The sequence below is a fragment of the Notamacropus eugenii genome, chromosome 5, assembly GCF_028372415.1.
Source record: "Notamacropus eugenii isolate mMacEug1 chromosome 5, mMacEug1.pri_v2, whole genome shotgun sequence".
NCBI classification, from domain to species: Eukaryota; Metazoa; Chordata; class Mammalia; order Diprotodontia; family Macropodidae; genus Notamacropus; species Notamacropus eugenii.
In genome coordinates this window covers 432,666,661-432,680,427 of record NC_092876.1, presented here as the reverse complement: position 1 = coordinate 432,680,427, position 13,767 = coordinate 432,666,661, and the positions used below count along the sequence as shown (strand labels likewise).

The 13,767-nt window shown below is 35.6% G+C and overlaps 1 protein-coding gene across 10 annotated transcripts in view; it reads right to left on the bottom strand.

Moving 5' to 3' along the window:
- Positions 1-13,767, bottom strand: part of CASK (calcium/calmodulin dependent serine protein kinase) — a 436,118-nt gene that overhangs the window by 213,519 nt on the left and 208,832 nt on the right. For all 10 annotated transcript variants that reach the window (XM_072615124.1, XM_072615127.1, XM_072615128.1 and 7 more), the window contains one exon: positions 9,124-9,196. In XM_072615124.1, the coding sequence (XP_072471225.1) occupies positions 9,124-9,196 (73 nt within the window). The remainder of the gene's footprint in view (positions 1-9,123; positions 9,197-13,767) is intronic.

Here is a 13,767-nt window from a genome sequence, read left to right as displayed (position 1 = left end):
ACCGGATGCTCGTATGAGAGAAAGGACGTTCCAGAGTCGAACAAGGGTTGAGCTTTATTTCAGGGTCTAGTTACAAGTGCAGGGGAATTCTTCCTTAGGAGGGAAAGAGAAAGATCTCCCAAGGAGGCAAAGATCTTACAATAAGAGATTGGAAGTAGAAGTATAAGTGGGGAGAGAGGGGGAGGGGAGAGAGGAGAGAGGAAAAGCGGAGCCTTGTTGTCCTGTCCGCTCCGCACCCCTCCGCCCAAGAGCACTTTCAGGCTTTCCTGATCCTACTTAAACTCTTCAGCAGCATAGTTTGCATCTGAATACCGTGCTGTTAGATAACAATAGTGTGCCCAGATCCGGGACAATCTCGAGGGCGGGGAGAGCTCTCTCCCATCACGTTTCTCACAGGAAGAGGCGGAAATACACGAGATAGCTCGGTTCACCTCGATTCCCAGTCGTTTCCTGGGGGGTCTCGTGAGAACTCAAAGATTTAGAAGTTCCCACCTTTACCCGCCCGAGACTGTCCACCTGGAATTGAGCTTCCATCCCCAACACACACACACACACACAGAGTACAGGTTGAGTTGAATCAGAGGAGATGATATTCATAAAAAAAGTAAAATAAAATTAAGGGGTGAGAGAGGAAAATATTGGGAGGAGAAAGGGAGAAATGGAATGGGGTAGACTACCATTCATAAAAGAGATAAGAAAAATCTTTTTTCAATGGAGGAGAAAAGAGAGGAGGTGAGAAGGGAAGAGTGAAGCTTACTCTCTTCACATATGGCTTAAGGAAGGAATAACATGCTCACTAAATTTGGTGTGAAAATTTATCTTACACTACAGGAAAGTAGGGGAGAAGGGGACAACTAGGGTGAAGGGGATGATAAAAGGGAGGGGAGAAGGGAGTAACTAGAAGTAAACACATATAGGAAGGGACAAGGTCAAATGAGAGAATAGAAAAAAAAGGGGGGGACAGGGTAGGATGGAGGGCAATATAGCTAGTCTTACACAACACTAACTACTATGGAAATCTGCTAAATGACACATATTGAATTGCTTGCCTTCTCAGTGGGGATGGGTGGAGAGGGAGGGAGACAAATTGGAATTCAAAGTATTAGAAATGAATGTTGAGAATTGTTATTGCATATAACTGGGAAATAAGAAATACAGGTAATGGGGTATAGAAATTTATCTTGCCCTACAAGAAAAGAGAAAAGATGGGGATAAGAGAAGGATGGGATGTGATAGAAGGGAGGGCACATTGAGGGAAGGGGTAATCAGAATGCAAGGTGTTACGGGGTGGGGGGAGGGGAGAGATGAGGAGAAAAATTGAAACTCAAAATTTTGTGGAAATGAATGTCAAAATCTAAAAATAAATAAATAAAACTAAAAAAAAAAAATGAAAGAAATTCAGTTGCTGTTAGGGTAGATAAAAACTCTCCTTTCCTTCCCACCTCCACCCCTTAAATGCTTTTACAAACTGGCTCTAGTCTTTGTTTTCTAGACTAATTATACTTTATTCTCCTCCCTGTATTCTATGTTCCCATAAACTGGGTTATATGCTGTTTTCTAAACTTAGCACACAGAGTGTCTTCCATGCCTAGAATGGTCTTTCTTCTCACCTCTGTTTCTTGGAACACTCAGCTCCCACCTCCTTCCGGCGACTCTTCCTCACTGCCAAAGTTATTAGGAAAACTGGGAGTTCTGAATAGGAAGGGGAAGCTTCCCCCAAATCTTTCCAACAGAAAACTTTAAATTGAAGAGTTAGGCTTAAACACACTACAAACATATTTTTCTTGTGATAACATTCCTATACTGGCATATAACAGATATGATTCTAGAAACTTCATATGAAACAAATAGTAGTTTAGATGAATGGAGGAGATGGCTATATCATGGAAAACCATTGTAGCTATTTTTGTAAATTATCAAGCCTAAGCTAAAAATTTGGACTTATGTACCTTTTTAAGTGACATATGTTTGTAAACAATTTTTTAAAAGAAATATATACGCCTTGTGGATTAAGAAATGCAAAACACTTCTCAGGAAAGAAATTTTGTCCTTTTAACTTCACCTCCCTCTTCTTCCACTCTTTCCAAAATAACTTTTAGTTAGGTTTTCATAAGTCACTGGCACTCCCATTGATACCACCCTCATCCTCAACTCCTACTAGTATGAGTCTAGATAAGTAACAACAAAAATGGATAAATTAACCTAGAAATTATGTCAAACTTGCTAGTTTTGTAGATTAGGGGTCTCTACTCTAACTTTGTGGTTGTATTGTAAAGAATAACTTCTCTCCTCATGTCAAGTCTCTCAAGTGATGAAAGTAAGTGCTATGAGACAGGCAAAAACACATTTATCCTTCCTCTCTCCTTTTCTCCTTTCTCTTCCTTTTTCTCTCCCTTCTTCCTATTTGCCTACGTTAGAAAATCCTGCCAGCAGGACAGAAAGTACATTAGTGGCATGTTAACCTCATTAGCTTCATACCTATTGATTAAAATGTTTGTAGGATATAAGATGTCAGGGATTCGGTGTATGTTTACCAACACTCTTATCCCCCTTCTTTAAGGCTCACGGGAGTGGGAAATATCACAGAAAAGTAGGTCCTATCTTGCTCCCTGTAGTCTTTGAGTATTTGAGGCTGTCATTTTAAGGGAAACATTCTGTCTCTATCTTTGTCCTCCTGCTAAACGTTCTTCAGGCATCTGAGACTGTGGAATTCCAGAAAAGGGTATGGAAGAGAAATGAAAGGTGGCTGTGATCAAAATCCACATGCAACCAGTTGGAAAGTCTGAATTGATCTACAGGAGACCCATTACAGAAGATTTTGTGGGAAAATGAGTAGTCATGTATTAATATTTGCTGGACAGATATCAGGGAAAGCAGCTAGCATTATTCCGCATAATGCATCATTTACTCAGATGATTCACATTTAAGGGATTTCACTCCAAGTAGTTTGGCATAGTAATATCTATCTTGCCAACAAGCAATTTACAAATTTGAGTAGAAAAATTAAAAATTTTTCTAAAATAGATATAGTTAATACAATCTGCCAGATCTATTTGACTTAGTTATTTCAAACTCAGTAAGCAAAACAAACAAAGAAGCAAATCTTATTAGCAAGGTAGGCAGAAGACCAAATTATAGCAGTTAAAGGGATCCCATCCCAAAACCATTTTTAAAACATTTAAGGTTGTGAGGAAGGGGGGGAAAATAAAGGAGTGATTCTAAAAATATACTATTAATCATTTTGCACATTTCTATGCTTTAAAGTTTTTTCTAAGCATTATTATCAAGAACTCAACTTTCCATGTGAATTAAATTCGAGGACCTTACAAATGAAATAGGAACAATTAATGAGCTCTCTGGAGCATAGAACCTGTCCAAGAACATTATGATAGTTACACCAGAAACTACTGTTAAGCATTAGGGCATATCTAAAAAGAGCACAAAAACTAAAGGCAACAGAAAAAGAAATACTAATATAATCAGACTGAAGAAGATAACAGTATTATTTGTTGTATACACATTTCTAATAAAGTGCTAAATTGGAAGAGTGGGGGCAGGGGAGAGAATGAGGAGCAAGAAGAACAGAGAGGGGATAGCTAGCCATCAGCCAAATATAAAGATTAGTGAAGAAACCTATTCAAAGAAGCACACCCACAAAAACATTTAAATGGGAAGTTTCTGAGAAAAACTAAAACCAAAGCTGTAGAAAATTAAAAGCACCAAACCATCCTACACAGACATGACTCAAACAGAAAACCACCATTCTTTGTATAGAGATGCTGCTAATTTGTGCTATTTTAAGATGGCTTCATTTAAAGCACAAATCAATACAAGAAAACTGGCAGGAATTAAGGATGGAATGCCCATGCTTCATAAACTGCCAAATGCTCAGCACACGTAAGGGAAATACGAGCTAAGGAGGAGAGAAAGAGGATAACAGGAACATTGACTCCATTTCCTTCCTCATTCCTCCTAACATAGTTTTGAAATGAAAGAAACAAAATGAGAAAATACTGAGATGTAATACAGGCATATCTGCATACATACTTTTTAAAAATAACAGACAAATTGACATATTAAAGGGGAAAAAGTCACTGCATGGTTGCATGAAAATCTAAAGTCTCCTTCAAAGATACATCTTCTTGAAGATACAGAATTACACTGACACTTAAAATTCATTTCATGTTACACTGATTTTTGCAAAAGAGTTTCCACACCGTCATAAATTTTCCTGCTTACTGAAATTTCATTTATTATAACTGAGTTACAATTTTTAGACTTTATCACGATGCTTTCCAAAATGAATGCATAGAAAACATGCATAATTACTATGAATCACTCTAGATAGCAAGAGAATTCCAAAACTATTAGAAGATTATTTACTAATAGGAGATAACTTAATAATGTTAGACTTAATGAATGAAACAATTTAAATACTAAGAGGAAAAAAATAGCTTGAATGTTAATTTCCTGTAGCCAGAGCAAACAACTAACAAATTCTTCAAAAACAAATAAGCACAAAATCCTGAAATGGATAGTAATGACAGTTGGTAAAAAAAAAAATAAAAAGTACAACCTGTAGACAGGCAATCTATTGAATATAATTATAATTGTAGCCTAACCGAAACGGCAAAAACCCCTTGAAATCTGGGGCAAAGGAGGAGTGCTTAATACATTGCTTTTGAAATACTTGTGGAGCTGTACTGAAGAGGCAGTAATGAAGACTGAATGAATTCCAAGCAGCATGGGAAACAGCATCCTGAGTTAAGGAAAAAACCAGTACTAGTTTGTGTCATAAAAAGTCAATTATTTTTATAGGAGTGCCATCCAAAGGTGACAAACAGGCATACTATTTTTGATTCCCATTCAGTAATAATGGTCAAAGATTAATCATATCTAACTTTTAAAACACTCTATTGAGATCCTTAACTTCTTTCTTCATTTTTTTGGTAAGATTTGTCTAAGTCTAAAAAGGACAGATGGAGGCCCCCAAAGTTTGGTTATCTACAGCTACCTGTAATTCAACTAATTTTTCCTTCAAGTACTTAAGTGTTATCCAGTGCATAAATGTTATATTATTTCATTACCTATGGTGCTTTTAGACTCAATCTAGTTTCTCTGCTCCTCTTAAACCACATATTTTTTTATGTTTTCTCACTTGAGATGATTGCTATCTCTGCTTTTTAATTCATCTGCTGCATAATCCAACCTCTCATAATAATTCTCTTAAATGTTTAACTCCGAATGTGCTTTAAGTTGATTCTTGTAAATAATATATTGTTAGATTCTACTTTCTGTTCAATTATGCTGCTCTCTTCCATTTTATTGCTGTGCTCATACCATTCACATTCAGAACTGACTGTTAATTGTGTTTTCCTTTCATCATACTCTCTTACAATTTTTCTTCTCTTTTGCCCCCTTTTTCTTTCTTGAAAAAGCAGATAAAACAGATGGGATTTACCTAGTGATTTATCATTGAAGTAGCAGGATCCCCAACCTTTGTCCCTGCTCTCCTCAACCAGCCCAAAATTCAATCACTGACTGACTTTTACACTTTCTTTTCTCCATAGCTGGGTTTCTGTACTTGTGAATATTTTCTCTTGACTCTACCTTCCCTATTAAACGTCTCCTTCTTGCCTCTCCCTGTTTTCCTGTTCAATTTAATGTATTTCTTATTATTATGTTAATGCATATACCAAATTCTATGTGTGTGAAACCTTTTTTTTACTTAGTTCAAAAAGGAATGAGTTTCAGGAAATGCCTGCTCCTCCCACCCTCTCTTCCATAATATTATGCTCTTCTCCTGACAAACCTTAATTAAGAGAAATAATAAGTTTGTAAGAACACATATTTGAAGCTGAAAGGGACAATGGAGGTTATCAAAGTCAAACACTGAATTTTACAGATGAAGAAACTGAGACCTGGAGAGGTTAGGTAACTTGTAGAGTGTCACACAGCTACTAAGTGTACATAGCAGGATTCAAACCAGTCATCCTGACTTTGAGTTCAGAATTCTACCCAGTAAACAAGGTTATTGAATAATTCTAACTTTTTTCTTAGTGTATTAAATTTTCTCTTCCTTTTCTTTCCTCTCTCATCCCCATCCACCCACAAAAGAGAAAACACCTCATCACCCTAAGGCCCGGTGTTTATCTTTCTTAATTTCTTCTCTGACTCTTGAAGACTGAGGGACTCTGAAGAGACAAACATTACTTCTCTCCCCATAAAAATGTAAATACTTCATCATCTGCGCACCTTTTGATTGTTCAAATATATGTTTTTTGTCTCCTATATTTAAGTTTCACAGATTAAATCTATTTTTGTCTTTTCATCAAGAGTGGCTAAAAGTCCCTTAGACTATTAAAAAATCATTTTTCTCCTATAGGACTTATTCAGTTTTGCAGAAGAGTTTATTCTTTGTTTCAACTTTTGCCTTTTGGAATATGGTACCATATTCCAATATTTCCTTTCCTACATAGTGGTTGCAATATAGTCTTATGTAATCCTGTGTAGTTCTTTGGAACTTGAATTCTTTCTTGCAGTTTGAATAGTTTCCCCTCCCTACCCCTTTACCTGGAGGCTACAGCTTTTGGAGTGTGACATTCCTGGATGCTTTCTACAGTTTCTAAAATGTTCTCTTCCCCCACACTCAAGGAGATTATTGATCAATAAGACTTTATTTTCACTGTCTTACAGTTCTAAGAAATCTGAAATGTTTGGTTAGGTTTTGGGGTTTTGTTGTTGTTGTTGCTCATTTCTTGAAATATGGCATTCAGATTTTCTTTCTGATTATGGTTTTAAGAGAGGGCTTTGATTCTTAAATTACTTCTACTTGACCCATTTTTCAGGTCAGTTGTTTTTAGAATATACCTTACATGTTCTTCCAAATTTTCCATCACTGACTTTAATATTTCTTGTATCATGGAATCTGAGTTCCATTTGCTCCATTCTATTTTTTTCAGGGAGTCCACAACTTGGCTGATGCTTTCAACATGTTTTCTGAGCTACTTATCTTCTTTCAATTTTTTTTAAGCTCCTGCTTTATATCCTCCTGTTCCTAATACTTTTGTAGTGAAGCTACTCTTTCCTCTAAGACTCTGTTTGTATTTATTTATAAGTTACTCTCTTCTTCTCAGTTTATATTTTGGCCTTCTCCCCATTAAACTCTTAGGCTCTCCTGGGGTTCTTAAATATGACAGACTAAATGTACATTCTATGTCTGGCTTGACACCTAGTTTGTCAACATGGCACCCAGTTTTTACTCCCTGAAACTCAGATACTGTCTGAAAGGATCCTGATTCCAAGCTCAGCACTCTTTTCACTACATCATGCTGCCTCTCTGCCTAACAACTAAAGAGATAATAGTATGGATTATCTGTGGAAAAATTTTAAACTTCAGAGTATATTCTCTCCATCTTTATAGGCTGCCTCCCCCAAATCAGCTGCTCTGTGGCACAGGAATTAAAATTATTATTTGCTTAGGTAAAAATAATAATAATTTAAAAAACATTCATTAAATATACACTATGTGCTAGGCATATTATGTTAGGTACCTGGAACTTTAAGAATAAATAATGAAACAAACCCTACTCTCAAGGAGCTTACATTTTAAGTGGGTAAACCAAAAAACATAAACAAAAAAAATGACATGTACATTCAGATAAATTTAAGTTTTAGCTTATCCATACCAACCTTCTTTGATTAGCACGAATAATTAAATATTTAAAGAATGACAAGTATTGAGGCAAACCATGTTGTCAGCTATTATTTACAGCACAGCAGTTATTAACCATGTCAATTACAAATACAATGTTGAAAATACTGCAAATTCATAACTGTTGTTACGTACACTAGCGTTCAAAAGTGATGTGACAATTTATTTTCCAAGTACGTTTTCAAGTTACTGAAATACCTACTATTTGGGATATAAGAGAGGAGGAAAAATAATTTTTTTCTCTAAGAAAAAGTATGTTTTCTTCCTTAGGTTAACATAATTGAGCAATACTAGGCATGAGGCCATTGTTCACTGTTTTTCCTCTTCCACTCCTCTCAGAGCGCTCCACCGCAGCGTCACACATTCTTTAAACTTTTCCATGATGCTATCTAATAAGATGCCCCACTTTCTTGCAAACTTAATTCTTAAACGAATGTTTTAAATGATTTACAGCAATGTAAGTGATATACATTTTAGACGTCATGTCACTGGCCAATAATGACACGTCATTCCTGTACATCCTGCCTAGAACTGCTATAATTCTCTTCAGCTTTCCCTAAAAGAAGTCATAGCTTAAAGCAAATTCAGCTTACAATGATTAACATGAATTGAAGAGTCCTGAATATTACAAACACAGAGGGCAATGATACTTTGTTTATAGCGAAACGATGTCTAGGAGATGTAGAAGGAAGTGAGGTTAAAACTGTATGTGCCAAATAACTCATGGAGGTGAGCAGGAAGATGCAAAGGGACTAGTGAATTCCTTCCCTTCCTCTTCTCGACACTCTGAATTTAAGGAAGGACCTTAGGGGTCAAGGTTCCAAGTAAAGTGGATCATGCACAGGATTCCCAAGTGCAGACAAAATTTTGGTACAAAGTCATATTCTTATTTTTATAGAATGCATGATAATTTTATATGTGTTTTTGAATGGTATTAAATGCAATCAGTAAATGTAATAAAAACAAACCTAATATTATGGTGAATATGTCAAATAATGAAAGTAAAAATGAGTAACTTTAACACATAAATTTTAACTACCTAAAGTTATTTTTTCTAATTATTTTTGAATTATTTATTATTTTTCTTGTTATTTAATGGAGTCATTCTCCTTTTTAAAGTGATAATGGATTTCCAGTGATGTCTACATTTTTATAAACCTTAAAACTAAGGTTAAAGAAATTGCTTTAAAAAATGTTTATACTGAGAAACAGAATGAATGGCCTTCCAAGTAATGTGTAGTCACACATTTTCATTTTTAAGTAAAAATGTTAAAATGTTTGTTATATCTTACAAAATTTTCCTTATGTTGGCAGGATTATATTCATTTGTCTTTACAAAATCTACTGAGTCCTCAAGCTGAAAAAGAGTCTGTATCTAAATTTTACAGTGATAGAGATAAATGACTTACCTTCACATCCCTGTGAATTATGTTATTATCATGACAGTAGCGTAGTGCTTCCAGTATCTGTCTCATGTAATGACTGTAAAAACAAAATAAATCTAAGACTGTATAAAGAACATAAAAAACCCAACTTATAATAGACACAATGTCTGCAATTAAAAACTCAAACCTTTATATTACTTCTCTACAGACACATTTCACTGGACTAAAAAAAGCTTGGTGGAAATCTAGTTTTAATAAAGACAACAAAAATTTTAGAATGTTATTCTGCAATGTTAAAGCATATAAAGAACTTAATAAGCTTTCCAATCTTCAATTAACCTAAATTACATTAAAAAGTAGACTATTAAATAGACATGCTCACTGCTGCTGCATAAAATCTCAATGACACAAAAAATGTCCAGTTCACTGACCTCTGACTAATTTGTGATCAGCCTGGACAGACAAACATCAAGTTGTCCAGGTCTCCACTTTGCCTACAGCTACAGAAACACAGCTATATGTCTTTCAGCCGTTACCACCCCAAAAGCCCAGGTGATAAACATGTTACTTCATGACAACCTGACTCGATGTTCTTGACATCCCTTTCACACAGCCCCTGTTGCGGCCATTGAGAAGTACACATGTATTTGTGAACCTTTTCCTCTAAGTGTGGCCACATCCCCGGACCTCAAACACCCCCTTGTTTGCAGTTTTCTAGTGAATGTCAGTAAAACACACAGTAATGTTAACTGGGTTTGCACTTTGTCTTCATTAAACCATAACATCCTCAGAGGTGTTACACATGAGCCGTACATCTCCCAGCTGTCGAGCACAATGCTCAGAACCCAACAGATGATTAAAAACTATTTAAGAAAGGAAACTTTTAATGGAATTTTAGAAAAAGAATTTTTTTTTGTTCAGAAAACATGGCTTTTTATTTGTGGCCCACATTAATATTAATAGTAAGATGTGACAAGAAAAATTTATTGGAACTTTATCCTCTAATGAACTGTACTCCTTTTTTCTCTAGTACTTTATCAGACATGTATATATCTATACTTGTGGCTCCTCACTACTCTTTTGCTTGTCTTTCTACATCAAAAACAGAGTTTGCCCCCTCTTCTTTTCCCCTTATTTACATCCTCCCCAACTAGTATGGAATATGGAACTGAATCAAATTTAAAACTATATAATAAAGTTAAGTTGGTTTTTCTTTCAATATAATTAGTCCTCAAATGATGTGTCTCTGTAGGTTAAGAGAAATACAGAGGGGGAAAAAGATTTCCCAACCTGCTACATAACTTTAATCCATCTCCAGGGTTGCCCTCCCTATTCCCAAGCTCCATGAAAGTTCATGTAATTAGATTTGTCTGTCATGCATATAAAAGATTAAAAAAATAGAATTAAAAGCAATGTCATATAGTGAAAAGAATATTGGCTTTGACACCAGAGGATCTGGTTTCAAATCTTGTCTCTGGAAGATTGACTCTTTCTATGTATATGTACGCATGTATGGGTGTGTGTGTGTGTGTGTGTGTGTCTGTGTGTGTGTGTGTATGTATGTATGCGCACACATTGCAATATGATATAAAAACAGATATCGTATCATTTTGTAGGTTATTTATATTCATTAGAGTCACAGAACAAAATAACTATTTGAAGCACAAAGGCATAGTCACAACTAGAAGGTACTCTTTATGAATGTGTCCTCAAGTGGCACACTGACCACACTGGGAGTTATGGGGGAGAGATGATCAAAAAGTCAAGCTTTCATCTAGATCGATCCTCATTCCTATCCATGTACCTGTGCCACTAAGCTGACTTGGTCAGGTCAATAATCATTTACTGTGTGCTCACTGTCTTTCCAGGAACTGTCTAAGAACTGGATATACAAAGAAAGGCAAAAAAGAATCCCTGCTCTTAAGGAGCTCACAGTCTAAAAATGAGGGAACATGTAAACAACATCTGATCAAGATATATACAGGAAAAATTGGAGATAATCTCAAAGGGAAGGCACTCATGTTGAGGGGGACCTGGAAAGATTTCTTATAATCAAGGAAGAGGAGAGATTTAATTTAGTGATGCCCCGGGAACACAGGAGAAGGCCCTGAAGGAGGGTATGCCAAGAAGACTCAGGCATGACTGGTTAGTAGGTGAATTAAATGAACTGACCAGGACCTCTTAACTGCCAAATCATTTAATCTTCTTTCAGTTCCAATCTTTTTTGATCTCACTGCATGCATTTGATTCTGGTGATCTCTTCCTAGAAAGACACTCTCTCTTTTCTAAATTTTGGTGGCACTGTTCTCTCCTGGTTATTCCTTCTCAGCATTCTCTGCTGGATCATGATCAATATTTTACCACCAGTGATGTTACCTAACGCTGTCTAGGATTTGCTTCTCTTCACATTAGTTCCCATGAGTTTAATTATCATTTCTATGCAGATAACTCAATAGACAAATATATCCAGGCCCCAGTCTCCTCCCTGAGCTCTAGTACCACATCACCAACTTCCTACTGAATATTCCAAACTAGCTGTCCCATAGACAGGGACTATGATACAACAATATATACTAATATGCTCTAGTAGCAGGTTCCAAGAATGGCACTTAAGGAGAATTGTCTGGAAATGTATGTATTTCTTCTGTCCTGCCTCCAAATGATCTGCTGCTGTCTCTCATTAAAAGAAGGTCAACAGTTTGACAGCACTATAATCAAGAATAATCAAAATGCTTAATTTTAGCGATGTTCATATGCTTACCAGTTATTACTCAACAATTTTTTAGGTTCAATTTCTTCCTTTTTCATCTGATCACCCTAAGCTTTCTCATATACAGCAGTTGATAAAGAATTGCCTCTTCATTTGATCTCTGTCAATATGCATTTGATTACATTATATATTAACACTTCAGGATTCACTAGAAAGGGCTGGTAATATTCACATTTGCTTTATAAAGATAAGAGTTTAGAATTCTAATGATCTATAGGCCTCACCTTTAGATACTCCTAATACTAAAAGTAAGAAATTCTAAGTGGCATATTTGCACAAAGTACAGAAACACTGAATTTCAGTTAAGAAACAAATGAAAACATCATAGACTTTTAATTATTTGAGATCAGAACTCCTAATACAAATTTACACTCCAATTAGCAGGCTGTTTCTTTCATTTTAACAACTACTCATGTGTATAGTATTTTAAGATGTCACCAAAATATTCTCCCTACAACAATCCTGCAAAGAATTTCAAGAATTGAAAATATTAACCTCACTTTGCAGATAATGAAATGAGGCTCAGAGACTTTAAATAATTTATATAAAATTATACAACTTGAAGGAGTCACAGCTGGGTTTCAAAACCAGTTCATTCTTAACAGGTATAGACTTGTTTTCACTGTACCATGAGGAATCTCAATTCATTTTCAATTACTGTAAGACATTATATATGAAAATGAATTCACTACCACTACATTTAAAATGATGCTTCAAAAGCCTAGAAATCTAGATAACTTAGAGAAAACTGGTTTCAGTTATTTGGTAAGAAAAAAAACCAACACAACCATTTCAATATAATACTTGGAATGGATTGCTATACACTGATTTAAAGTAACAGTCTTCAAGAAGTAGGAATCTTTGTCAATCAAATAGTCCAAACGTCACACATTAATTACAACATGGTGAATTACAACTACCTTCTGGCTAAACTGCATTTTCATATCATATAGTGCAGAAACAGGATTGTGAAAGGAGAAATTTACTACTGATATAATGAGAGCAACATTGCTACCTCAGGGCTACTACCCCTGATAGAAATAAATTTATTCAAGTATTCAGGAAACAGGTTAACAAAAAACTTCCCTCTTTAAAGTTGCAGGAATTTCTGTGAAACTAGGAAGAAATATCAAGGTAGCTGTGTAGTCTACACAAGTGTATTTAGGTCATTAGAGGGTATCTCTATAATTATATGATTCAATAGGTTATTAAGTTTAGGTTGCAATCTGATGGGTCACAAAGAATAAGCTAAAATGTCTCTCTAAGAACAAAAGTATACTAGCATAGTTTATGAACTACATTCAAAATCAATAAATTATGAAGGCACTGGCTTAGTATAAGCCAAAACACAGACACAGAGGAATGACAAAGAAAATACTTGCCAGGGCTGATTTGACTTGACAGGGCAAGCAGGTAACATGCCAACCTGGGTTTGGCTGCATTTCAGAGACACAACATTCCTGTCCTCAGGTTTTCAAAGACAACTCCTTAAAAGTCACCTTCAGACATGCTATTCTAGTAGAATGTCAAATTCCCTAGATTAAGCTGGTGACAAAAATAAGGGTCTGTTTTGTTTTGTTTTGTTTTTTTAAAAAGACTGTTTCTTCCAGCATTCTAAGGAAAAAAGTAAAGCTTTCCCTTGGTGAGTCTCTTAACCAAACTTTCTAATTGAAGTGGGGTGAAGTGAAGATCTCCACACAGAGCTCACGTTGTTTCGCTACAGCTCAGCGACACACTGTGGCTCTGTCACTATTCTCTGTGGACCGGAAAAGATTCACCCTGATTCACTAGAGACCACAGCAATCGTCAATAAGATGACTGATAGCCAAGTGTAGTTCTATTTTACACTATTTGCTTTGCTGCTTTTCCAGATGGTCATAATATAATTAGTGAGTCAG